The sequence below is a fragment of the Lycorma delicatula genome, chromosome 5 (assembly GCF_047948215.1).
Source record: "Lycorma delicatula isolate Av1 chromosome 5, ASM4794821v1, whole genome shotgun sequence".
Lineage (NCBI taxonomy): Eukaryota > Metazoa > Arthropoda > Insecta > Hemiptera > Fulgoridae > Lycorma > Lycorma delicatula.
The window spans coordinates 59,894,917-59,922,328 of NC_134459.1; the positions used below are offsets into that span (position 1 = coordinate 59,894,917).

Consider the following 27,412-nt stretch of genomic DNA (forward strand, 5'->3'; position numbering starts at 1 on the left):
TTCTCCTGAATAAAAACCTTCATGCCTATTTTATACGGAACAAAAGTAATCTTCACATATAGTAAATTGATCTAGTAAGTTTATTCGTACTTATAAAAGTGTGTATAATTTATTACATTAGTAGCAGGATATTTAATTTCTATCCCATATTATGCTTTTGGATTAGAATCTATATATAACCTTATCTGGGCATAATTTTTGTCATGTTATATTTTAGTCTTCTACTGTGTATTGTTCCACTATGCAGCATAAAAAAAGGAAAATATTTCTTATCCTAATTTTTTTGTTTACTGGATGGGTTTAAAAACTCATGTCAGCAGTTTCAGATGCTTATGTAGCCATCTACAGTGATTAAACTACCTGTACTCTTGTATCAACTGATGCTGAGTTTTAAGTTAGGAAGACATATATTTGAGGTTGAAAAATATGGTAGGTTTTAATTGTATCTGTTCAACTGGTATATTGTTGAGCTTATGTGTGTGTTTCATAAGATAAATTATTTTATGAAATTTATTTTAAAAATTTAATACTAAATAACTAAATGATTTCCTATAAGTTTAGAATCTGTGATGGAGAGATTGAAGATCATTGAGATGTTATGATGTGATATTTTTTATCTGTGTAAGAATATGAAGGTGGTTGTTAATTTTGGAGGAACTGTAATTTTATGACTGGGGGATAGTTAGCAAACCATCTCAAACGTACTTCATTATAACACTCACTCAACCAAACGTACATTGTGTCTTTGAAGTTGTAGCCAATTTACCCAGTGCATTAAATTTTTGAAAACAGTTCAGTTTATGTATTGCAAGAGCATTGTATGTGATTATTTTGTTCTATAACTAATGGTTTTGCCTTTATTTGTCCAATATGCTACATTACGACCAGCTTTTTTAAATTTATGTGCTAATTTTTTCAGAATTCTGATGGGTTTTATTTTTTATTGTCTACCTAACAGAAGTTTATTTCAAGAATCTAAATAATAAAATCTGCAATCACTTTTAGAAACAGCTTATATTCAAAAAATTTGGTCTAAATTATTGTAAAAAATTAAAAAAAGTACTTGTGTACAACTTGCTTTTAAATTAACAAAACTTATTCTTCCAGAACCTTCTAAGACCTTTTGGTGATAATTATTACAATTTTCTTCAGTAAAATCCTGGCAAGATTTTTTAATAATTGCTTTTCTTTTAAAAGGTTAGGAAACTCCTTACATTACATATTTGATAAATGATATATTTAATCCATGTTTGTTAATTTAATACAAGTTATTTTTATCAAATTTAGGTAGTTTGTAAATCTCACGTTTCTTAAACATGTTGAGATCATTGGTTTTAATGAACGAGCCAATAAAATTGGCAATTTTAAAAATTTAATATTTTTATTTCTTTAGTGTATGTAAAAATGAGCTTTTATTATAAATTGGCATTTTATTTAACAGCACAATTGTGTCATAAAATATTCCAAATTTTTAATGTAATATCCAAAAATTAGGTCAGCATTTTTAATTTATACAATGTAAAAATGTAATTTTATTGACTTCAAATTAATTATTTTTGAGTTCTTCAATGTTTTGTCAGGATGAATCATTAAATAGCTTACACTTAATTGCCCTTAAAAAAAATGTGTTGTGAGTTCCAGAGATCAATGGGTCAAAGAACATCACTAAGTTTAGAGGAAATGTGGTTTGGAAACAATTGTTTAACTGCAGCCACTACTTAACTGGGTGAATGTTTGCCCCATTTAATTAAAACCATATGTCTGGAATAGTTTCAGGTTTCTCTATTTGAGGAGACAAAAAATAACTGAAATCATCAGGACATATTGCTCAGATGTGACAGTAACCAACATTCCCATTGATGTCCTCAAAGAAGGACTGATTGATTATTCCAGAGGATTTTACTATTGCACACAATATAGTAATTTTAGTATTATATAGTGAATCTTGATCAAACTCCTTATGGTTGTTTTTTTGTCAAATACTAGAAGTTTTGTTTATTCACATATCCACACAAATGGATCTATGAAACATTACTCATTAACATATTGTGAATAACATCTTCATTAATATATTTGAATTTGATTCAAAGGCTAACAGCAGTACTGCAACTTGATCAGTGTCATTTACACGACGCATAAGTAAAATTTCCTAAAGAATTCTTTAAACATTGTTTTTTAAGATGCAGAATGAAACTGAATGATGACCGACAGATTTTTTGGGATGTTACAAATCTCAGCATGTTATATTTTCAGGTGTATTTTCACATTCCTTTGTTTACCAAGATTACTTCTTGCTCAATATGGAATTAGATTCTTCAAAATTCAGCAAACAGTCTTTCTTTAATAGCATGAAGTGACATCACATCATTCCCATGTTTACTGAATTGTCAAAATAATGATTAACAGCAAAATTGCAAACACTTACTTTTCACCAGGTCAATCAAGAAAAAGAAAACTAATGTAATGCTACTTAACATACTGAATGTTGCAAAAAAAGACATCTTGTTTCAATGACTCACTCTATCTGATTTTAAAATTTGCTTGATATGACTTAACATGTTTATGTGTGTGTGTGAATTGCAGAATTTGATTGGGTTTTAATGTATGTCCAGTCAAACCCACAATCATTAAATTTGCAGGCGGATTGTATTTAAATATTTTTTTGTTTAAAAAGTATTCACGCTGATAAACTTCCATAAATTTTGGCATATACACACAATTCCAAGTAAAATTTCAAATTCAGACTCATAAAATTATATCTACCTACCATATATTTCTAAAAATAACATACACACACAATGAAGAATAAAACCAGTAAACATACATTACTAGTAAATGATTCTTCCATTTCTGTTTCAGTACTTGATACATCTCCTAAAAAATATCCAGAAGGAAGTGATGATAGTAATATGGAGCAGCAAACAACAGAAATTTCTACACCAAGTAAATCATCAACTATGGATAATGATCCAAAGAAACAATCAATAAATGTAGGAGAAAAACAATTGCAACAGAGTACTTGTAAAATAACTGTTGATCCAACAGATGAAGATTCTATTTATGTCTTTTCACTTATGCACCCTATCAGAAATTTGAATCCACAAATACAGAAAATTGTCAAAATAGAAATTCTTAACAATCTTTATGGAGCACAGAATTATTAGTGCTTTATTATTATTATTATTATTGTACAGTGCACAATATCCTCTTGAAGATTACAAAGAACATTTTTAATTATATTATCATCAAAATGATTTTCCTCTGAAATCCAAGGATCTTCGTTATCTCAATTGTTTCATCATTCTATCCAACCCTAATTAATATAATAACAGATTGTAAATGGATATCCTATGAATTTCTTATTGTAGAGTACAGATCATCATTTAAATGCAAAAAATGAATTAAATGGTAAATAAATCTTTATTATGTTTATTATTTTAACTAATAATAAATTGAATTAGTTGACCTATTAACCAATTTTTGAGAATAAATTAGTATTAGTAATTTCTAGCAAAAGGCCTGCTTTTTTTATTAATGGTGGCCAATTTGAAAATCATATAATTGACACTAATTCTTCCTTCCTAATAAATAATATTTAAACCACACGTGTTAAGGTAAAAATTTTTTAATCTCACCTTTAATTTATTTTCCACTTTACTTAATTTTCTAACTTTGAATAAATTTTTGGCAACCAGATACCAATACATTAAGTTTCCATTTGAAATAATGCAGATGGCCACAGTATTTGGTCTTACAAGTCATAGTTCTGAAATGGATACATTTAGAGAAAAATACCAAAGAATAAAAATGTCTTAAAACACTATTTTCTACCCAAAAATGCAATAAAAACGTTTATTGCTTTTATACCATTTGAAATAATGAAGATGGGTGCCATATTGGGTAAAGGGTGAAGATTTCAAGAAAGGTAATGCATTATTTTTAATGTAAGAAAAAAATCTAGGGAAGGTTTTCCCTCTCCATTTAAAGTTTCTCATATAAATTATAATTTACGAGATCCATCTTTTTGCCATCTTGAATTGATTGCACATGAGCGTGTACACACAAATACTCACACGAAATTAGATAAACCAAAAAACTTCACTAACAATAAATTCAAAAAGGAAAAAATGGACAAAAACTTTTGGGATAACATGATAAACAGTGTAGATAATAAAATATTGTTTATTTTTAATAAGAATTTTATCACTTGATGAGGGTACTGTCAGAATTGTTATTGTACAGCATTACATGAAGTAAGCTTAAGTATAATTGTCTGAATTCATCAAAATTTGACTTATGTTTAATTCAATTATTTGCATATCTAGCATTCTTCCTTTGGTAGTTAAACAAACAAAAAAATAATTATAATAAACTCAGTGCAAACATTCCATTTACAATAGAACTTTTATTATAATTTTTAACCAGCCATTGTTGGCCTTAAACTGTTTGTACTGTCGCGATTGTGCATACTGCTCAAAATTCTCTTTCCATAAAGGACCTCCAGTAGTATTACTTTTATCTCTGCATGTTTAAACTATTTAACTAAACATTCTTTGATATTGGGAAATTCAGCTGTTTGCATTCTTTTTCAAGTTAACCAGAAAATGTATTAGACTGCAACTAATTTCTAGTTTATTCTTTAGAACTGCTGACAAGAGTGCTGGATGAGACTCCAAATTCTTTTACGATATCTTTTATTCTTCTAATATTTTTTAGCTTGTCAATAATTTGAAACTTTCCAGAAATTTTTAAACTTTTAAGTTCATGATTTCAACTTACTGTTAACACCTTGTTCTAATATTAAAAAAAAATCTGATTTGACATCACATGACTTCCTTGTACACCTATTAAATTACATATACACATTTTTTTCTGCATTTCATTTAAACTTATTTCATTTGAAAGCGAGATATAATCCTCCAATTCTTTTAATAAGTGGACCATTAAAACAATTGCTAAAATATTAGCTTTTATTAACATCAAATATTTATACAATTATTAATTAAACAATCTTACCTGAAATATTAGAATACAGTAAAAGTGTTTATTACTCTTTAAATAAATGTAAGTCTTATATCTATTTAATACTGTTTTTTAAATTATTATAACGTAACATCAACATAATGAAAAGAAAAAAAAACTGGAGAAGGTTACTAAATTTTATGGCGATATTTATTATCCAGTAGACTGAAACAAATGCATAAATAAAAAAAAAATTATGTATTTATACAGGAGAAATGGAGAACCAAGTGCAACCTATTCACGCATATCATATTTCATCATCTATATATATATATATAAAATGATGAATAGGTAACACTTGGTTCTCCATTTCTATAAATACATAATTTATATATATAATTTTTTCATTAAATTCAATGAAAATAAAAACGAAACTGGAAAAGATTACTAATTTTTAGTTTACATTTTTAACATGTTTTTACTGGGTTTAAAATGGGTATGGTATAGGGTTTTTGTCTTAGTATATTTATTCTGAATTTATAACACTTGTCACTACAGTTTGTGAATTTTAATATACAGTTTATTCTAATATATTAAGATCATGCTTAATGTTTAAATAAAAATTGTCTTTATAAGCAAATTATTTATAATTCTGAAAGAAAAGAGGTAGTGACCTCTTTCTATAAAAAGTTAAATCAGTATAAGGCACCTAAGATCCATATTACTGTAGCTAACAAGGGGAAGGATACAGATTTGAACCATATTGTGGGTGTGAAAAATAAATTGTTTACATATCTTAATCACATAATACTAACACACAATATTCAACTGTACTCAAGAAAAATGGCCCTAAAAATGTCCTTAGAATTTTATATTAGTTATTAATTTTGTTTCATGTCGCTCAAATAGATATATGTCGCTCAAGTGAGAACATGTCTGATCTGTATAACCCATGCTCATGTTGATTCAAATTCGACTTCATATAAATATATTTTTTTAATTTAAATATATTGATATATTAATAATTATTAAACTCTGATTGTAAAAATGTTTGAATTAAAATGAAAAGTACATAAAATTTTATTTCACTAATAACTTATGATTTTTTTTGTATTGTTATTATTGATTATTTATTATTAAAAATTTTTAACATCAAAAATTTTATCAATATACTTAAATTAAAAAAAAAATATATGTATATGAAGTTGGATTCAAACCAATGTGCCTTCCCCTCGTAAGATCCAAGTAATACATTAATTAAAATTTTATTTGGCTATAACTCTGGAACCAATGAAATAAGTACCACTTATTACTGCAGTTAAGAAAAAGTCCAAAATCCAAATTTTTGGGGATTTTGGGCTTTTTTGGACACTTTTGTTTCAGTCGATTTCAGTCAAAAGAGAAGGTGCACAACTAGATGTCACAATAGTTCTAAATCCAAAATTTCAACATTCTATGGCCAATTGTTTTTGAGTTTTGCGAAATATGTACATACATACATAGATATGTACATACAGACGTCATGCCGAAACGTAGTCAAAATGGATTCAGGGATGGTCAAAATGGATATTTCCATTGAAATCTGAAAACCTAATTTTTTTTTGATTACAATAATTTTTTTTATTTGTATAAGGAAGTAAAAAAGATTAAACATAAAATACAATATGTGAAAAATGGGTTTTTAAATGCTGTACGTAAAAAATCATGAAAAGAAATAAATTGTACTAGAAAGAGAATTTAACTGAACTATGCAATTTTTTTACAGCACTGTAAAAATAGATTAATAATCTAAATAAAATTATGCTGAATGTATCTACATAAACAAAAAAATAAATTGTAATCAACACTAAATGACAAATTTTAGTAACCAGGAAATTAGTTACCCAAACACATTCGATTTCAAAAAGGAAGACATATCCTACTTGAGCACAAATCATTACGGGTAATGAAATAATAATGAAAGCAGACAAACTAAATTTATTATTTTAGATGTTATGAAGCATTTCCTTGCTAGTTTATTGGTAATTTGTCTATCCTACTGATATTTGAATAGAGTTAAATATTAAGCTATAGCCCAAAAAATTTGAGTAGCCATTATTTTTCTTACAAGTTTTACTTCATGAGTGGTGGGAAATTAAAAAATAATTGAAATACCAAGATTTTAGAATTGATGATGTCTGATTTATCGAGATTTGACTGCATTTTTAGAATCAAATAGTCTTCAGTTTTAGATATTGATTTTTAACATGTAATAGAATAAAACTACTATAATGGATTTTGTAAATTAATAAAAAACTTCATCTGCATAGCTGAAATAATAAAGAATGATCTGTATGACCAATATAATCTCCACTTCATATAAATTAAAATGATGATCAGAACAACTGAAATAACATAGTGTTATTTCTCACACAATCATTCAGCTGATGTTATTTGTACCAATCTTTAGCTAAAGTTTAGTGCATTTATATTTATGGTAATAAGCAGAAACAGTCGTTTATTCTTTAAAAAAAAATTTTAAATATCCACTGCTATCAAAGCAGACAAAAAATTAAAAAAATTTTTACATAAATAATTTATTTAATAAAATTAAAAGATTTCCTTTTACAAAATCAATGTTACCATTTATGCAAGTTTATAAATAATTTAAAAAATTGAATCATTTTCAATTAATGTGTGCAAATAATTTTCACTAACTTATTCTAAATAGTTAAATATCTTCCTTTATTTTATTTATTACTATTTGATATATTTATTATTTGTATGAATTAATATGAACTTAACTCTTTTTATTCCTGAATGAGGTTTTATTAGTTTCCCTTAATCCATCAATGCAAATGCTGGAATGGTATAAAATATAATTACATACTTGAGTAGAATATTTATTTATTTAGCATGAACTACGACAAGATTACACTCTAAGTAAAACCTGGTTGGTGGGCACTACTAGCAGCAAATAAGGAAACATTTTAACATGTTATACCAAGTTAAAAATAAATCTGTTATATTAATAATTTATTTTCATATGAATATTTATAATACAAAAATAAATACTTTATATATTAAAAAATCAGTTATTTAATAAAACAATTATAGGTTACATATAGCAATAGAATGCATTTTACACTTAAACTGTAGAAAAAAAACTAAAATAGTTTTTTTGTAGCATAGACAGAAGCCACTAATAAATACCAACAGGACACAGTAAAATGGTAACCCCAATGCTTAACTTTCAGTTGTTGGCACTTAATGTTTTCTTTGAAATCCTTCAATTTTCATGAAGATATTCCCTAAGATATTTCAACAGGCATCAAGAGGCCTGTTAAAGGTTACAAGGAATGCAGTTTACTCTATTACCTTTATATAAATTAATTTAAAATTATTTTATAACATTATCGTTCAAATCAACAACATAACAAAAAAATGAATTACCTCATATTGAGAAAGACTCGAGCATTTAAAAAAGTTTTTATTTATTTTTTATTATTATTAAAAATGTTTTTATCACTAAATAATGTAATAAGAGTTATTAAAAAGTAGGTGAACTAGGTGAAATAAGTCTTAGTCTAGAAGTAAGAAATGGCACAGGCTGACCTTGTAAACTACTGTGCATGTGACATGAATGATGCTTGTTTTTTAATTTTATAACGTATTATTTAGATCTTGGGCTTATAAACCAATGTGTAGCTTATAGCTTTCATTGTATAAAAGGGTTTAGCAATGAATTTTCATAAAATTTTATCAAATATTCTGCATAACTGCAAACACTAACTTGAAAAATAAAGATGATCTATGGTGAGCGTGATACAAGTTAAACTCAATTTATAAATAGTGTAAATGTTTTTAAGAAGTCACAAATTACTATGGGAGTGATTAATGTTGTGGAAGATCCACAACCAACAAGAAAGATGAATTAGTGAGACTGTGCTGAAGAATCCCCAATTGACTATCTTATCATAAGTCTTTAATGAGTTTTGCATTTCAATCAATATTTATGTGCTTGGACATGAAACGCATCACAGCTGCATCGTGCAAATATGATCAGAAGTATGAGAACAGAGGGCCAAAGAATGTAATCTAATAATCAGCATTAATAATTAGAAAACAGTGTGGGAAATTTGAGATGGGATATTACTCCTAACATAGTTCCTTTACCAATAAATTGTGGAAAAGATAGACAACTCGCATTGTATTCTATACATGTTGAAGGAGAATGGTATTTGATGAGTCGTCAAAGAGAGAGATGGAATGATGCCTTAAAATCATGAACTGTATTTTAACTATTCAAAATGGAAACACATGTGTATTGGAAACATATAACTAGCAATAAATAATGGGTTTATTTATTGCAGATATCATACTGAACCTAATGCCCAGTCTTCACAATAGAGGACCCCAAACATATTACCAACACAAAAAAAAACTTGACAGAGTTGTATCAATATTGAGATTATATTTATTTAGGACAAAACAAATAAAAATGGCATGTGGCAACTCCATTTCTACACATCAACCCAAATCTTGTAACAAGACCATAATGTATAACATAATAGAAATTATATTGGAATATCTTGCTACTCTAAGTTTAAAACCACACTATTCATTGCTCAATTCCTGTGACTTTTCCCCTTTCTGGTGATTTAACATTACTTATAATTTATTTATTTATACACAAGAAGATGCCCCTAAGAGTTGCTGATGAAAAATGAATTTTGTAGTACAAAAAAAGAGTTGTGTCACATGAGAATGATGCTTGCTTCTTAATTTTATAATAATATTTAGATGTTGGGCTTATAAACTGATGTATAGCTTTCATCAATAGCTGATGCACAGTGCTTTCATTACTTTACTTGATTGGTACTTGAACTCTGAATTTTCAGATGTTACCAACATCTGATAAGGACTTCCAACAGATAATGAAAATATTTTCAAGATATTGAGAAGCTAATACAAAATAAAATGGGGCTGCTTTTTCGTTGGTCAAGGATGATTATAAAAAGTTGCTTGGGTGGTGTTGTTACATTAGTGGCTGAGAAAGTGACCAATTTGAAGGTGATTAACTTATAAAAAAGAATTTTTAAATTTGATCCTGCTGATTTTTGTTAATGTTTTACAGCAGTAATATCCATCTAAACTTGACTGTTCCATAAACACTGCTGCAAGCCAGCCCCATCTTTTAAGAGGATGGGAAAATGTGAAGGGAGAGGAGTATTAACTTCGTTAAAAAATCTGGGTCCATCTGGCTCAGAATGGTAGCACCCAGTTATAGAATCCCTGCCTATTAGGATTACAGGTGATAACTGGTCAATGGTTTCTAAGGTAGGTGAGGAAGAACTTCCCAACAGCTGAGGGAGCAAAAGAATCTAGAGGAGTAAACCCTGAAGGTTTGAGGCAGTAAGACTGCAACCCCAAAACCAATCTAGCTCTGTGCAGCTCGATGACAACTTAATCACTTGCACACTTACACAAGCCTCAGAATGAACTGGATTGTTGGTAAATAAACTGGAATGTCAAAAATTTAAAAGATTTGGAATTTTGGACATATTATGCTTGGTACTTGGAACATCAGTGAAATAAAAAAAATAATTTTGTTGGAAAAGACCTTACTAAGCACATGAAATCGATACTGCTTTATTTACGGAAACTAAAAAGAAGCTGCTAGGAAGTTATGATTATATTAATTACACACTTATATACTGGAGTTTCACAGAATGAAAGAGCTAAAGTAGGTGTAGGGTTAATTATAAATAACAAAAGGAAACACCAAGTAAACATGTATAGATAGGTTAACGAACTAATTTTGCTTTTGAGGTGTAAGATAAAAAGATATAATATATAGAATATATATGTTTCAAATGTGCATACATGCCAGAAAAGGACAAAACTGAAGGGAAGGGTTTTATGATCAATTGCAACAACATTAAGTGAATGTAACATGAACGATTATATCATAATTGATGGAGATTAGAATGCATATGTCGGCAGTACGCCTTTAGAAGGAATTATTGGTACTAATGGAGGTGATATGAATTCCAACAGCAAAAAATTAAGACATTTTGCAAGTTTTAATAATCTGCAAATATCAATCTATAATTTAAACATAAAAAAATTAAAAAATTACTTGGTCAGCCAGGAGACAAGCAGCTTTTGTAGATTATTTACTTGCAAATCAGAGAGCAGCAAAGTTGTTTAGGATTACTAGAGTTTTCAGAGGTGCTGATGTAGGTACAGACCATTTCCTTTTAAGGGCTAAACTGAATGTCAAATCACAATGGGTTAAAAGGCGATCGAAGGTTAACAACATGGATATGAAATAAAAGATTCAGCACCTAAATGACTAATCAATAAGAAAGTTATATGGTCAGATGCTGAATTCAATTAATAACAACGATGAACTCTCTAATGATATAAATGAAGAATGGAGTAGAATAAAAGAGGTTTTAAAAAAGCGGCTATGAAACCCTTAGATGTCAAAGATCTCAAAAGAAGAGGAAATTATATTGGACTAAACAGATGAAAGAGACTGTAGAGATAATCCAAGAATACAGAAAATGGCTTATGAAAAATAGATGAAGGTAGAAAGGAATACAATAGACAGAAAAATATTACAAAGTACATATGTAGAAATCAAGAAAATAATCAATGGGATTTTTTCATTACAATGATAGAAAATGACATCCATGGATGGCAAAATATTGCTTATAAAGCAATGAAATGCCTGAATAGTGAGGAGAGAAATCTAGCACAAATGTCAGCAGTAGAAACTAGTTTTTTCTGGTTTGGAAATTTATGAACAGAATTTGAGAGTGAACAGAATTTTGAGGACCATGGGAAAGTAGATTGGTTAAAAATATCAGAATTAAAACAAGTGTTAAATGATAATAAGAATGGAATGCCTGCTGGATATGATGGAATTGCAAAAATAAAAAGAAGGATCAGCTTGTGTTATAATGTATTTAACCCAAGACTTGAGGAAGAACTTGATTGTTTGTAATTCTAAAAAATGGTACCCTAAATTATCTTTTAAAAAACAACTATTAAAAAAACATTGTCAGTCAAGGTTTAGATACAGAAATTTTCAATGTAACCACAATAATGACTAAAACTTATCAAATAAAACACCTAAAAATGGCAATCTAAACCAAAAGTGATCATTGAATAATAAAAGAAATCATTAAAAAATGTTTAATGCTTTGTATATGCTGTATATTGTTTTCCTCTACTACACTTTCATTAATATACTTTTTTTTTCATTATACATATATTTTTTTTACTTTTAATAAATAGAAAGCGCTGTAAAATCCATGAACCATGCACTGATTAGTGATGTGTGAAACACAAAAATTTATTTTTGTGAAAATTATGTTTATGAAAAATAATTTTCACTAACAAATATGAGTAATATTTTTCAACTGCTATGTCTCTTTATAAGATTACATATCAATTTTTGTTCTATTACAATCCAAAAGTAAAAATAACCATAATACAAATAAATATTAGGTACAATAAAAATGTTGTCATATAAATAAAATCTATATAACAAATAAAATTTAATCATTATTTCTTTCTTTTTATTGAGTTGTTCATTTCAAAAACGACCTTTATCCAAAAATTTTTCAAATTGAGTTATTGATTGTATAATATTCCTCATACCTTTCTTTATTCAAATGTATTTTCCTTTCATTTCAAAGTAGCCTATATAATATTAGAAATTAAATTGTTCACAAGTGAGTGATTGATTCCAAAATGTCTCTTATCCACAAAACACAGCAGGCAGCACAAGTGATACAAATTCAAAATCAAACTGTCCTCAATCCAATGTGGAAGTTTAAATGAGCAGCCACTGTATTTTCAAAAATTGTATATCTTACTTATAATGTAGACATAGAAAATAAAACAGTAAAACAATATTTTAAAATTGTTAGTGTTGTTCACAATCAGAAATGCATTGAGGCATAATTGCAGAACAGTTGACATAAAAAACTCAGTTTTGTTTAATGATAGTTTATTTTTCTAAGTAAACAAAAAGTTAGTGGAACTTGTGTTCTATTGAATATCTTTTGTTGATTCAGTGCCATTTTGTTTATAAAGTACATTATAAAAGCTTACTGTACTATTTACAGTTTTTTTAGTTATATTTGATTTATTTAATAATTAGCTTTTAGTGTCTAGGCATTGCTTTTGAAGTAAAATTTGTGCTGACAACTGTGGTGCACTGTAAGCCTATCATGGAAGGAGTTCAACCTCAGTCCCAGCAACAGCAATGGCTAATGCAAGGTATGAAAGTTACTGTCCTAAAAATAAAGCCAGAAAATGTCCAAGAGATGTTAAAAAGTGGAAAAAGACTGCAAAAAAGTAAGTTATACGCTTCAAAAACTTTATCTAAACTTCCAAAGTGCAGGCATGTCAACAGTGTTATTAAATGCAATTTTTTATCTATGCAAGAAATTTGTGAATTCCATCCAGGTTGTTAGTATGCAAAAGATAAAACAGTTCAGGACAATTATGTGCAAGTCTCCTGTAAGAAAAAGCAACACAGCAGAATGGAAACAATCCACTGAAAACTGGAATTGCTACTTCATTGTGAACAAACAATTTGGGAAGACGTCATTGGTTCAAGTTTGTAAAAAGACTTTCTGTAACATATTACGCATTACCAAAAAAAGGGCACAACAAATTTGTTGTGCCCTGTTAATTGTTAATTAACCCTATTAAGTTATTAATTGTTAATCTACCCTGATCAATACTTGAGAATTTTTTCCAACCGTGGAACTGTTATTAAGATGTCTGAAGTTTGTAATGTCTTTGAATGGAGGGCAGTTTCCCATAATTTTATGAAATAACTTCAATATTGGCACTATTGAAGAGATTCATTATAACTTGTAGTACAGTTCCAGGCAATCGAGCGTTTGTAAAAAGAGAGCCCTGGTATAATACAGACATTGGAGAAAGCAACAAAGTCATGAAAAAAATGTCAAATTTGAAACATTTAAATTGCCATTATTGCAGCATAATGTTCCACTGAAAACTGCTAAAGTAAATGATGTGAAGAAGCTGCTCGTTCAGCATTTTGGTGAACAGTAAGAAAATGAGCCTCAACTCAGATTTTACCATAACTTAATTTTTGGATATGCAAAGACAGATGCTGATGAAACTGAAGATGAGACTGAGGGTGGACAAATGAAAGATGATGATTACGTTTAGAGCCAGCTAATTCTGAAGACATTTAAAATTTGATATTTTTTAAAATAGCCTAGCAAAATAATACAGCCTTCTAATGTAACTGATAGTGTTAATGGTTCTACCTATTGTTGAAGGAACTACAGACAATATTTATTTTAATGCTCGTTTTATTTCACTGATATTTGATTTGTTTTTATAATGATTTTACACTTTCTATATTCATTTATGTTCTCCAGCAATTAAAATTTTCAGCCCACTACTTTATTTGGTATGTAATTTTTGTAATTGCCTTCAGAATAAAAATGAAATTTGTTAATATCAATATCTAAACTACATTATTTTTAATCTAAGTGTCCCATATCCAGTATTTTTATTTTCAAAACGTCTTCAATCCAGACCTTGTTGTTTCCAAAATGTCTCTTATCTGGACTTATTTCATTAATTATTAAAAACTGGCTAAATTTATGGAGAATATTTTTGGTCAAAATACTTAACTATCCTGGATATAATTAGGGGGGGGGGGGGAATTCTGTGAGTAATTTTAAAGCCTTTATATGTTTTTTGTCAATTGCCAGCAATCTTGTCATCTGGGCAAGAGACATTTTGGAAATGAGCAACTCAATTAATAATGCACTGTAATAAATAAAATAGAGAATGCATTTTACCAAATGACTTAGAGGACAAAAATTAAAGTCAATTGTATATTTAATATATTTTTATAAGATATGTTTACAATGACAGAGCAACACTTATAAGAGAAAAGTACAGAAATGAAGAATGAGGTGGAACAAACATATTAAAAAACAGTAGATAAGAGGATAACTAGGAAGATAATAGAGAAACGGAACGGACAAGTTGCTGGAACGGAAAGTGACCTAGTTTAGTGTATACAGAAAGGGGAAGAAGAAAGGAAGATATCATGCAGCACAAATGACGGTAAAATCGTAAAATATGAGAGGCTTACTTTTCAAGCAGGCCTGGCTAGCTGCTGATAAAATTAGTACATGTAAAGAATCAAAATACAAAAGGGATCATCAATGAATTGCTTTCTACAAGAGTAGTGTTGTTCACTAGATAGCCAGTCCAAACGGGGAACAAGGTAAAGGTGTCAGTTGTAGAGGTGAATGTCATATAACTTCAGTGGGTCTGATATTCTGAAATGAAACAGTATATTCATCTTGGTGAAGAACTTATACATTACCAGTTTACAATTTATTTTATCTAGTATACCTGGAATGATTGATATCTTGTTATTCTTGAGAATAAACAAGAGCAATCAACCTTCTTGAACTACACCAGTTTTGAGAAATTCACTACACCAGTTCTTGATAATGACATATCAAGAAGAATGGATTTTATTAAAAAGAAAAAAATCAATTGACAGAGAGCAAAAGGTATAATTTTTTTTTAATTTTGTTGGAAAAAGTTTTAGAACTTTGGAGGTTCTTTCTGGAAGAGCTAAGTACAACAGCTTGAAAACATAGTTTCTATGTTTCTATGACACATGTCATAGAAAACACAAAATTCTTCTTATTTCTGAAATGTATTTTACAGTTTTTAAAATAATATAACAATCATGCAAGTAATCCGGCTAATATATTATCCACAGTGGAATTATTTTCTAATACTACAGTATCTGAAATACTGTTTACAATAGGTGGTACATTTTCCATATTTACTTTCTGACAAGCAAATAGTTTTTCTAATTCTATAACTTTATCAGAAGATATATCTATTGAATTTTTACTGTTACCTAAATCTGTTGATATTGATAATTGATGATTTTCATCTTTTTTATTACTAGTTACTTTAGGTACTTTAATACCACTTGGCCCGGCTTCATTACAACAATCATTATTAAAAATAAATTCATCTTTTTCATTTGATAATCTTTTTTTTCTAGGTTTAGGATTGTTATCTTTATCATTACTAACATTTTTTTTATCTTCTTTCTTACAACTACTGCTATTATTAAAATATGATTCAATTTCACTAGAAGCAGTTAATTCATTTTTAGCACTCTCTGATGATTTCTTATTTTGTACAGGATAACGTTTTGGTATATCACAAATCTTATCATCTGTTTCTTCTAAATCAGATTCATAAGAACTATTGTCTCTATTACATTTTATAGATTCTTTAACATTTTTATTTTGTTGTTCTTTACCATTATCACTATCTGTATCCACATCTGTTTCACATTCATACAACTTTTTCTTTAAATTTTTCTCTTCTTCCTGTTCTTCTTCGTTATTATTATCATTAGAAATATCACAGACTGTAAAAATTTGAAAACATAATTATTTATTGACTTTTTGATATGTAAAATCTTAATATAAAGTACAGCCAAATTAAAAAAAAAGTATACTAAATGCCCCATGCAGTTTTTTCCTAGAAAAGTATTTATTGAAAATTGAAATATCATTTGAGCACATATTTTTATAGGCTATACGTTTTAAGTGGAGATGCAGTAAATTAAGTTTTAATTCATAAAATTCAGCAGGTTTTTGGCAGCAATGTTAAAGGGGTTACAGAAATTAAAGAATGTATAACTAATTTAAAATTGTAAATTCAGTTAATACAGCGGTATACCATTATCATACCAGTACATACCAGCAGTTAATTGGAGGTTCTTTCTGGAAGAACTAAGTACAACAGCTTGAGAACATAGTTTCTGATAATTTCTCATACAGATGTCATAAGAAGACACAAAATTCTTCTTGTTTCTGAATTGTAGTTTACAGTTTTTAAAATAATATAACAATCATGCAAGTAATCCAGCTAATACATTATCCACAGTGGAATTATTTTCTAATACTACAATATCTGAAATACTTCATTTTTCTTTTTTTTTCTATTTTGATAAAATGTGCATCAAGAATATATATCAGAAGGTAAAAATATCATTATGGGGGCGATTCTTTGCCATTCTTTCTATAACAGTTCAGCAAACAAAACTGTACATGTGGATATCATGCAACCAACAGTTGTTTCATAATAAGAGTTCACACCCGCTTTTGGTTGTTGCACAATCAGATAAATGTAAAGAAAAACCTGACACCACAACTGGTTCCCATATCAAAAGAATCCTTCTTTTGGTTATGGCAACCAGTTGAGCTGTCAAGTTCTTTTTCTTTGTGGCTCCATACACCTAACACAGTTATGTTAAGTGTAAGGCACTTAATACTTCCAACGTTATATATAAGCACAGTAGGTCTGAAAAGTTCCCAAACTAAATTTCTGTTGTCAATACAAATAGGTCACAAAATTTCATCACTCCAGTTTCAAGTTATAATCAGCTGTGTATGTTGTGTTCATGTGACCTTGTGCGAGCTCACAACATGGAACAGAGAAGTGCGATAAAATTTTGTTTCGACTTCAAAAATCTTTCGTTGAAACTTTTCTATGATAAAGCAAACATTCGGTGATGGAACCACATCTCATATTACAACATGCACATGGTGCAAGTGGTTTAAAGATGGTAGAGGGTCATTGAATGATGATGATGAACAAAGTGGGAGGCCATCAACAGCTGTTCACGATGAAAACATTGTGAAAGTGCACATGTTCATGCTTGAACAACCTCATCTTACCCTTTGGGCAATAGCAGAAGAGTTAATCATCAGTATAGACACAGTATGTACAATTCTAACAGAAGAAATTAATCGCCAAAAGATGTGCTCTTGTTTCGTTCCACACTTCTTGACTAAAGAACAAAAACAGGTACATCTTTCTTGCGCTCAAGACTTCATTGAAACTGCCGATAGCGACCCGAATTTTTTGCAAACAATTGTAACTGGGAATGAAAGCTGATGATTCATGTATGATCTGCAAACGCAGCTTCAATCTGCTGCTTGGTTGAGTCCTGAAGCACAAAGACTGGCGAAAGTTGGGTAGCAAAAATCAAGAGTGAAAATGATGCTAATTGATTTTTCAACTCAAAGGACCTGATTCATCATGAATTTGTCCCAACTATTTGGAAGTAATGAAACGCCTGATACATCGCATTCATCAAATCTAGCCCAAGTACCAGGATCCAGGCAGTTGGACTCTATTGCACGACAATGCTCCAGCACACATGGCAACAACTTTAACATGTTATTATACTGCAAATCTAATCACAGTGTTATCCCACCTGCTCTATTCACTTAACTTGGCTCCAGAAGACTATTTTTAGTTCCTGAAACTCAAGTTGAAGATGAAAGACCGCTTTTTCGATGATATTCTGGTCATCCAAAGGGCTTGCACCGAGTTAAAGGCAATCCCACAAAGTGATTTCTCCAAAGCGTTTGATGGGCTCTACCGGCGCTGCAATGAGTGTATAACTAGAGAAGGGTTCTATGTAGAGGGCTGATACAAGTAAATTCGTTTATCTTGAAATCTGTATTTTTATTTAATTTAGTTTGGTAACTTTTCAGACATACTGGATATATATGTATGCGCGCATGTGCACACATACACACAGTGATTCAGGAGGAAGGGGGAATATAATTTGGGAACTGATTAGAACTTGAAATAAGGAAAAAAAATTCTAACCAAAATACATCTGAAAACGCTTTGTTATAGTTTCAGCTAGCGAAAAATTTCACCCAGATTTCTGTTCCTCCAGTGAAATGAGGTCATCCTGAAATTTTTAAGACATTACATAAGAGGTAAATTTGATGATTTCTTATGGTTTTTGTCCTGAAAAATCAAATAAAACAGATTCCAGAGCTGTATCTTTCATAATTAGCATGATACCCAACATAAAACAGAAAACATTTGTTGACAAAAAATTCCTTTTTTTAGGTTTGAAGTACAATAATTTTGTTTTTCAAGTATAAAATCAGTTCTGATCCTTTACTTCTGAAGAACCATGTATACAATATGATATTATATAACTATGATTTTACATTATCAAACTGTCTATCATTAAAAAAAAATCATACAATGCTATAAACAAAATTGCCACTAATGTTCTACTGGTTCTTATTTAACAGTACAACACCAAATCAGCCATTTATTTAAAACAAATACTATGTGATTAATAACCAAAATTCATACATATACTATGAACTTTGTAAATAGTTTACCATTTTTAGTTTTGATTCAATCATCTCGCCTTTGTAATATACAACAGCAAGAGTGACATATTCATCAACTAATTACACTGTAATTTTCTAACATGGCAGAATATTTATAAATAAATTACTCAACTTTTTATAGATCATTATATTTAAAACAAGTAACATGCTCACACAAAATGTACAGAAAGCCTATCACAACTGAAACATCCACACAACACACATTCTGCACAGTACAAACAAGTAAGATTTTCACATGTGTTACACATCACTTATATACATGCAATAAAACTTATATCTGAATACAATAAAACTTTTTCAGATTTTAATGATTATACACTTAAATCTAAAAAACAGTCTAAACTACAATAAGTAGAAATAAGTTAAAGCACTAAGCTTGTAATCAAAAGAAAGAAAAAGTAAAAAAAAAAACAACATTACATTAATGGGCACTGCTACCATTTACACAAAACTATCAACCACTTTCAGGGAAGATCTTCCCTAAAGAAATCTTTATCATGTTGCTTTTAAAACCACAGACTATATTCACAAAATACAGAGGTTGAATTAAAACAAAAAATTCCAAATACAGTAAAACACTAGAAGATTTCAAAATAAATCAAAATATGATTAATTACAATTTTAATTAAACTATGATATTCAATTGATAAATTACTTTCCTCATAAAACTTAGGTAATCATACTTTATAATTAATGTATTACAAGTACTTGTTGGAAGCAGAAATGATAACCACATATTTTATATTACACTGTCCCCCTTACACATTTTTCTCTTGCTAATACATCAGCCCAGGAGTAAACTAAGCTACTATTCTATATATATTAAATAAACCAAAAAAGCACTACATACAACAGAATTAATCTTTTGCCAATCATCTAGTGGATACTGGACATATTACGACTACACATATAATAAAAACACATTAACCACTTCAAAAATTCCTATGAGCAAATTTTACACAGCATATAAAATGGAAATTTGAATAATTTAAACAATGTTCAAATATTAAATAAAGCGACACAACGCAGATTAAATATATTGTGCTGTTTGACTTCATATAAATGTTATTTCTAACTACTTTCAGACAAGCATCATATGTTATTAAATGATAAATGAATTTTTAAACTTCAAGCACACAATGTTACTCTACTTCATGTTATGACTACTTCCTGTCCATTAAGATTATTGAACGAGAAGAAGGACACAAAAATAAATCTAGGAGGTAATCTGTTAAACTTTGTGTAAATTTAAAAATGGTGTATTTAATTAATGTTAACTACCAGTGCAAAACAAGCAAAAAAGTGATAAAATGTAGAGAAATATGTTGCACAGAAGATCAAAGGATCCTTCTAGATAATGGATGAAATGACTAAAATGGTTATTTAGGAGCAATTGATATTCTTAAAAGAATGTAATAAGCACTCAAAACATTAATTAGTTTCCTGTAAAATTTTACATAACACTTTTATAACAAGTAGTTCATTTTTATACTTTAATAATTATCATAACAAATAATGTCACATTACCATCCTTTCCCCTTGACTCAAGTTGCTTTTCCAATTTTGCAATTTTTCTTTTCTTCGTATTTAAAACCATTAAAAACTGATCGTAAAGCTGAATTTCCATATTGTTTTTCAAACAAATACAGTCATCAATTTTTTGCAATAATTCGCTATTGGCTAAAAATAAATAAAAAGACAATTAAATAAATAAATGTATTACTTGTCCACAAATAGATGTGCACAAAAATAGAAAAACGAATCTGCTCCAGCATTTTCTTGGAATGATCAAAGAAAACCTTGATCAGAACAGCATAAAAAAATTACTAAATAAAAAATATATGTATTTATACATATTATAATAAAAATAATATGGTAGTATGGGAAATACAACTGACGTAAATGCTTGAAAAGTTAAATAAAATCTACATACAATAAATTAATATTTTTAACATGAAAAGATGTTTTAAATACATATTTTAGGATTATTGTGAGTATGAAGAAAATTTGTTTATTTATTTTATTTATTACACTCAATTCTCACTGATCAATGTTAGGTTCAGTGAGAATAAGAAAAGACTGCAAATTAAGTAAACTGCTAATAACTTTGGACTTTAATGATGGAATAATATTTTTACATAATTGGGGTATATGTGATGCCAGTATTTTTAGAGAAGTTTAGAAATAAATTTTGAGTAAAAATACAATAATACAAATACAATAATAATAGTAATTGTAATTATACAATTTAATCCATTAAAATAGTTGTCTGTTATGTACATGATATTAATAAAAAAAACTAACCTAATCTAACAATGAAATTTATTCATTAAATAACAATGAACAAATATTCAACAGGAAGAATGTGTGAATATCAGGCTCATTTGTTAAAAAATAAAAAAAAATTCTTTATGTCTACAAAGAAACTTATACAATAAGAGTAGCAGATAGTTATGTTGTAACAGCTTTAATAACATTTTATAGCAATTTTTCTATTTAGCATTATATAGCAATCTATTTCAGTTATCAAATCTACAAAATTTGTTTGATGATTAATCATCAAACGCCCGAATACCATCCTGGATGAAGTTTTCATTATAAGCTTTCAATAAATCTAGCATAATAATTGTGTCCACAACAATCAATCATAAAACACTAATTACTAATTATTCTATTAAAAAAAAAACTGCCCATTTGAGAATTTAACTAGAGGCACCTTACTAATGCATAATTTGAATCAAAGAATTACCACAACTTCAAGCATATAACTTTTCCAATCTGTAACAGTACTACCAGCAATATTAAACTTGTCTATGCAAAATTTTATGATTATACTACAATGCTTTACCAAATATCAGACATATACAAAATAACCATATTAAATAATAATCTTGATTTGCAAAAAAAAAGCATATAAAAAAAGACTAATTGAAGTTGACAACCGAATAATTATTCCATTCTTAACACAAATCCGAATAATCGTATCACCTGATGTAATCCACTCTTGAACAATTCCATCAATAGGAGTAAAAATAGATGCAATCCCAGGACAACTAAATCAAATTAGATTAATAACTAAAAACCCGGGAGTATTTTTTAGACAATGTTCAGAAATTTGTGGAATAAACCACAGATTTATACCAATTACCTTATGTAATTGTGTACCTTATGTAATTTAATTTTTATGCATTATTCTTTTACACAATTATCTGTCAACATCAACACTTCTACACTATCAGTCAACTTCTTCAGAGAATGATACTATTATTTCATGATAAAATTTGCAAAATAATGAAAAAGACCTCAAAAGTCTATAGAGATTCAATAATACTGTTTTTTTTTGGTAATGTCAACTAACATTAATCTTACAACATTAACCTTTAACAATGCAAAGTTTGAAACAGAACTGAAAACAAAAGCATAACCTGTATGTATTTATTGACTGATCAATGAAATTTCATCAAATAAATAAGAGTTTTAAGAAATCACATAACCAGAGTACCTTGTAAAAATCAAACTAATGTACAAAAATTTAAAGAAAGTTGTAGAAATTATTTTTTCAGATGCTATGGATTAGCCATAACTGCACACAGATGAGCAAGAGTTAACTAATTAAAATTAATCACTAGAATAATATTGTTTTTTGTGAAATAAACTTGTTTAATTTAAAATAAATTAAGTTTTATCATATGTTCTTTTAGAATGATGGCTAATTTATTAAAACTTTCTTACTAAGTGAAAACAAAAGCATTATGCTTTGTGAAAATAGTTTAGTTGACTTTCTTTTTCTGTTTAACCTCCAGAACCACCGTAAGATATTACTTCAGAGGATGATATGTATAAATATGAATGAAGTGTAGTCTTGTACAGTCTCAGGTTGACCACTCCTGAGAAGTGTGGTTAACTGAAACCCAACCACTAAAGAACACCAGTATCCACGATCTAGTATTCAAATTCATATAAAAGTAATTGCCTTTATTAGGATTTGAACCTTAGAACTCTCGACTTTGAAATCAGGGATTTGCGATAACAAGTTAACCACTAGACCAGCCTGGTGCGCTAGCTTTGTTGTCTGGCTTGATAAAAGTGAATTTTTGTTTCTTTTTTTCTTAGGAATAACGATTAGTAATTTTTTTTTTTTTTTACCAATGTCATACATCTAGTAAATTTAATGTAGGAAATGGTAAAATATTAGAATTTCAATTATATAAATATTAAAAAGATTTACATAAATTTTCATAATTAAAATATAACATTATATTTTAATTACTTTAACAAAGTTTCATACTTATTAAAGATAAGAACAGATGAACACATGCTAAACACTGACAAACATACGAAAATGTAAATTACATTAAATGATTAACAAAAATATTACTAAGGACAGATCAGATGAACATTCAAAAATGATATCAAGAACACCCAAGAATACAAAAAAGCAACAAATTTTTGTAATCCTGTCATAAAAATTGAATACAATCATAAACAAAGATATTACACATGGTAATTTTACATTTAGTCCAAAGTGACAGATTCAACATATTTATCCACTTTTACAATACTCATAAATCTGTCCTATGGTAGACGTTACCACAGGATTACCATAAAATCAGAAAAATAAAGAACCAGCAATCACTTCTGAAACATTGTGCTGTAAGTCACACAATCTTATCAGTATGATGCAGTTGCACATATCAATCAATACCTTGGATTTTTCCCAGTAACAACAGTTTTGTTTTGTAACAATTTAATTAAGCTTTCAGTATGTTTTATAAGATATTTAATGATAAAGATGTCATTTCCCCACAAATCTTTATCACTTTCATGTCAAGCTCTTAAAAACATAACATAACCTTAAATTTCACAATTTATAATAGCGAACTGTGTAATTTTAAAAGTAACTTAAAAATAAATATGAAAAGGTGTGTAACAAGTATTTAACAAAGATTAAACAAGTCAACAAACTAAAGAATTTTGTGTCCCACAAACACGTCAACACGTAATAAAAATTTCTACATGGTTGTTTCTTAAATACACATGCATGCATGCATGCATACACAACACATACGCGCGCACGCGCGGAGAGAAAGAGAGGAAGAAACATTCAAAATCCACACACACAAATTCCCAATATATCTTACTTAATTAATTTCTAATTTTATGAGACTATAAGATTAAGACTAGGTATTGGAGGTAAGACCCAGAATATCATACAAGTGTATGCACCATAGGTGGGATGTGTTGAACAAAATATAGGGCAGTTCTTAGAGAAACTGGAAGCAGTAGAGAAGATAAGGAGATAGTAATAACTGGAGATATGAATGCATGTGCAGGTGGGAAAAGAGAGAAATGGAATAGAGATAGTAGGACAACATGGATATGGAGGAAGAAATGGGGAGGTGAAGTAATGGTACAGTTTTGTGAAAGAAATAACTTCATAGTAGGTAACTCATGGTATGATAATAGAAAGAGGTTTGTGAGGTATGGATGGGGAGAGAGTAGAATAAAATCAGTAACTGACTATGTGTTAGTGGGGAGAGAGAGATTGATAAAGAGGGAACTGATGAATGTGAGGGTGGTGAATGAAGAAATAGTGGTTGGTAGAGACCAGAGGTTGATAATGGCTAAGTTCAGATTTGAGAAAAATTCCAGTGTGAAGGTTATGACGGAAAGAATAATTAAAGTGTGGAAGTTGAAAGAAAACAACACAAGGGAAGGAGTTTGAAGAACGAATAAAAGAATGGTTACCTAAAGGAGAAATAAAAAGGTGGAGGAAGAGTGGGAACACTTTAAGAATGCCATTTTGGGTATAGGAGAGCGGATATGCAGTAGAACTAGCAGGAAAAGAAGAGGGAAGGAAACAAAGTGGTGGAATGATGATGTAAGGATGGCAGTTGAAAAGAAGGTAGCATGGAAGACATGGAGACAAAGCCATAAGAAAATGCTGTTTGGTGTCATTAAAAGTAAAACAGAAATTAGAGAAGATGCAAAGTTTATTAAGAATAATCTACAACATGAAATAGTAAGGAAGAAATACTTTATAGATTAAAAGAATATTTTAGTGAACTCCTAAACCCAAATTGATTGGAAGAGAGAAGAATAGAAAAGGACAGGACAGGGGTGTGAGGAGTGAAAGCAGAAGAGGGATGTTACATAACAATGAAGGAGATAGAGGATGCTTTAAGAAGAATGAAAGGAAGCAAAGCACCAAGAATTGATGAGATAAACACTGAGATGGTGAAGGCTGCAGGAGTTTGTGGTTTACATGGCCATATAAACTTTCCAGAAGTATATGAAAAATTAAGGTGATTCTTGCAGAAGACTGGACAAAGGGACTAATAATACCCATATTTAAAAAAAGGGGACAAGATGTTGCGTAGTAATTACAGAGGTATTACACTAATTCCACATATGGCAAAGCTCTTTGAAAGGATACTGGAAAACTGAATAAGCAGAAAGACTGAGGGGTGATTGGAAAAGGAACAGATGGGATTTAGAAATGGTAGATTCACTACGGATGCAATATCTGCTCTGAGACAAGTGAGTGAGAAAGAATGAAACTATAATAAGAAATTATTAATGGCATTCCTGGACATTGTAAAGGCATATGACAGCGTGGATAGGGAAGTTGTGTGGCAGGTGCTAGAAGAAAGGAATGTGGATAAAGCAGACATCAGGATGGTTGAGTTGTGTGAGAGGAGAGCAAAAGTTATGCCAGGACAAGACTGGGAAGGTCAGATTGGTTTGACAAGAAAGTGTGATATCTACACCTTTGTTTATAATAACTATGGATGGAATCTTCAAAAAAAGTTAAAAAGGAAATAGCAGAAGGAATGAGCAACTTGTTATTTACAGATTATCTGGCCATATGGGTAGAGTCTGAAAGGAATGTAGTGTGCAATAAATATCTGGAGGGAAGAAATTCGGAAATGTGATATGCAGTTTAGTATTAAGAAGAGTAAAGTGATTGTGCAAGATAGAAAAAAGTGAATTTTAGCAGAGTGTAAGAAGTCTGGTCTGGAACAAGGAGGTACCCTTTTCAATGCGACAATTGTGCATAAAGCATACTTTGTACCAATTCTTACCTACGCGGCAGAGACCTGGAGAGGTGGCAGAAAGGGTCAAGTACAGGCAGCAGAAATGAAATTCAAAAGAAGCATGCTAGGCAGACAAGAAAGGATAGGGGTAAGGAGCAATATGATTAGAGGAACTGAAAATGGGAAGTCGAGTCAATTGTAAGATCAAAGCTCAGGTGGTTTGGACATACTGAAAGGATGGATGAGGAATAATTATCTAACAGGATGATGCATGCAGTGGAAATAGGTTAAAACCAAGGATGAAATGGATAAGTACGGTGATGGAGGAAGTGTGCTAGAGAGGGGATGAGGTGAGAATAATGGAAGAGATGGTTCATGGATCAAGGCAGATGGAGAAATTTTGTAGATGACCCAACCCGAGGAAACTTGGATTAACGGGACCTGAAAACGATTATTTTATGAAACTATTTATTCACAATATAAAAAAAGTAGTTGTAACTCTAAAAATGATAAAAATATCATAAAAGAGAATTAGATTAAAAAAACAGTCTTAGATGTATATTAAAAAATATATAAATACACAAAAATAACCAAAGTTAGTTTGAATAAATATAAATCATAAAAAAAATAATAGATAAAAACCTTCTGACAGAAGATCTCTTTCTTTCTTTACTTCCTTTAACTGTTCATGCATTAGGTGATTGCTTTTTACTGTAGCATTTATAATATCATTAAGAGTTTCACACACTGGTACCTAAGGACATTAAAAAAAAAAAAAAAAATATATATATATACTAAATATTTTATATATTAAAAAGCAATTATATATGCTAACCAGTAATGAAATATATACAATAGCAATTTATGTTTTTCTTTTTTAATAACTCCTTAAAGCAAACAGGCAATTGCAATTACCACCCCCAACTATAACTAGGATATTGGTTTTATCAAAATTTAGGCAGATCATATCTACATCATATTATTAGCAGCCATATCGTGATAAAATTACATTATAGTGATAATAAGAACCATTAGAAAAATAAAAAAGGAATTGTACTTAAGTTTGGGTAGTATGTTTCTTTGTTAGTTATAAAACCTGTAACATGCAGAATAGATGCACACATTTTTCATTAAATAGGTATCAAA

General features: G+C 29.3%; 2 protein-coding genes across 5 annotated transcripts in view; one reads left to right on the top strand and one right to left on the bottom strand.

Annotated features, from left to right (window-relative positions):
* The window catches only part of LOC142324998 (venom allergen 5-like), a 28,448-nt gene extending 25,025 nt beyond the window's left edge, over positions 1-3,423 (top strand). For both annotated transcript variants that reach the window (XM_075366228.1, XM_075366227.1), the window contains exon 7: positions 2,860-3,423. In XM_075366228.1, coding sequence (XP_075222343.1) covers positions 2,860-3,164 — 305 coding nt within the window. In that variant the 3' untranslated portion in view covers positions 3,165-3,423. The remainder of the gene's footprint in view (positions 1-2,859) is intronic.
* Positions 3,424-7,461: 4,038 nt separating this feature from the next.
* The window catches only part of LOC142324997 (uncharacterized), a 37,945-nt gene continuing 17,994 nt past the window's right edge, over positions 7,462-27,412 (bottom strand). For 2 of the 3 annotated variants that reach the window (XM_075366226.1, XM_075366224.1), the window contains 3 exons: positions 26,909-27,020; positions 20,757-20,909; positions 14,839-16,423 (listed from right to left, as the gene is read on the bottom strand). In XM_075366226.1, the coding sequence (XP_075222341.1) occupies positions 15,720-16,423; positions 20,757-20,909; positions 26,909-27,020 (969 nt within the window). In that variant the 3' untranslated portion in view covers positions 14,839-15,719. Of the gene's footprint in view, positions 7,803-14,838; positions 16,424-20,756; positions 20,910-26,908; positions 27,021-27,412 lie in introns of those variants that run through there. The other variant, XM_075366225.1, reaches the window with a different exon arrangement.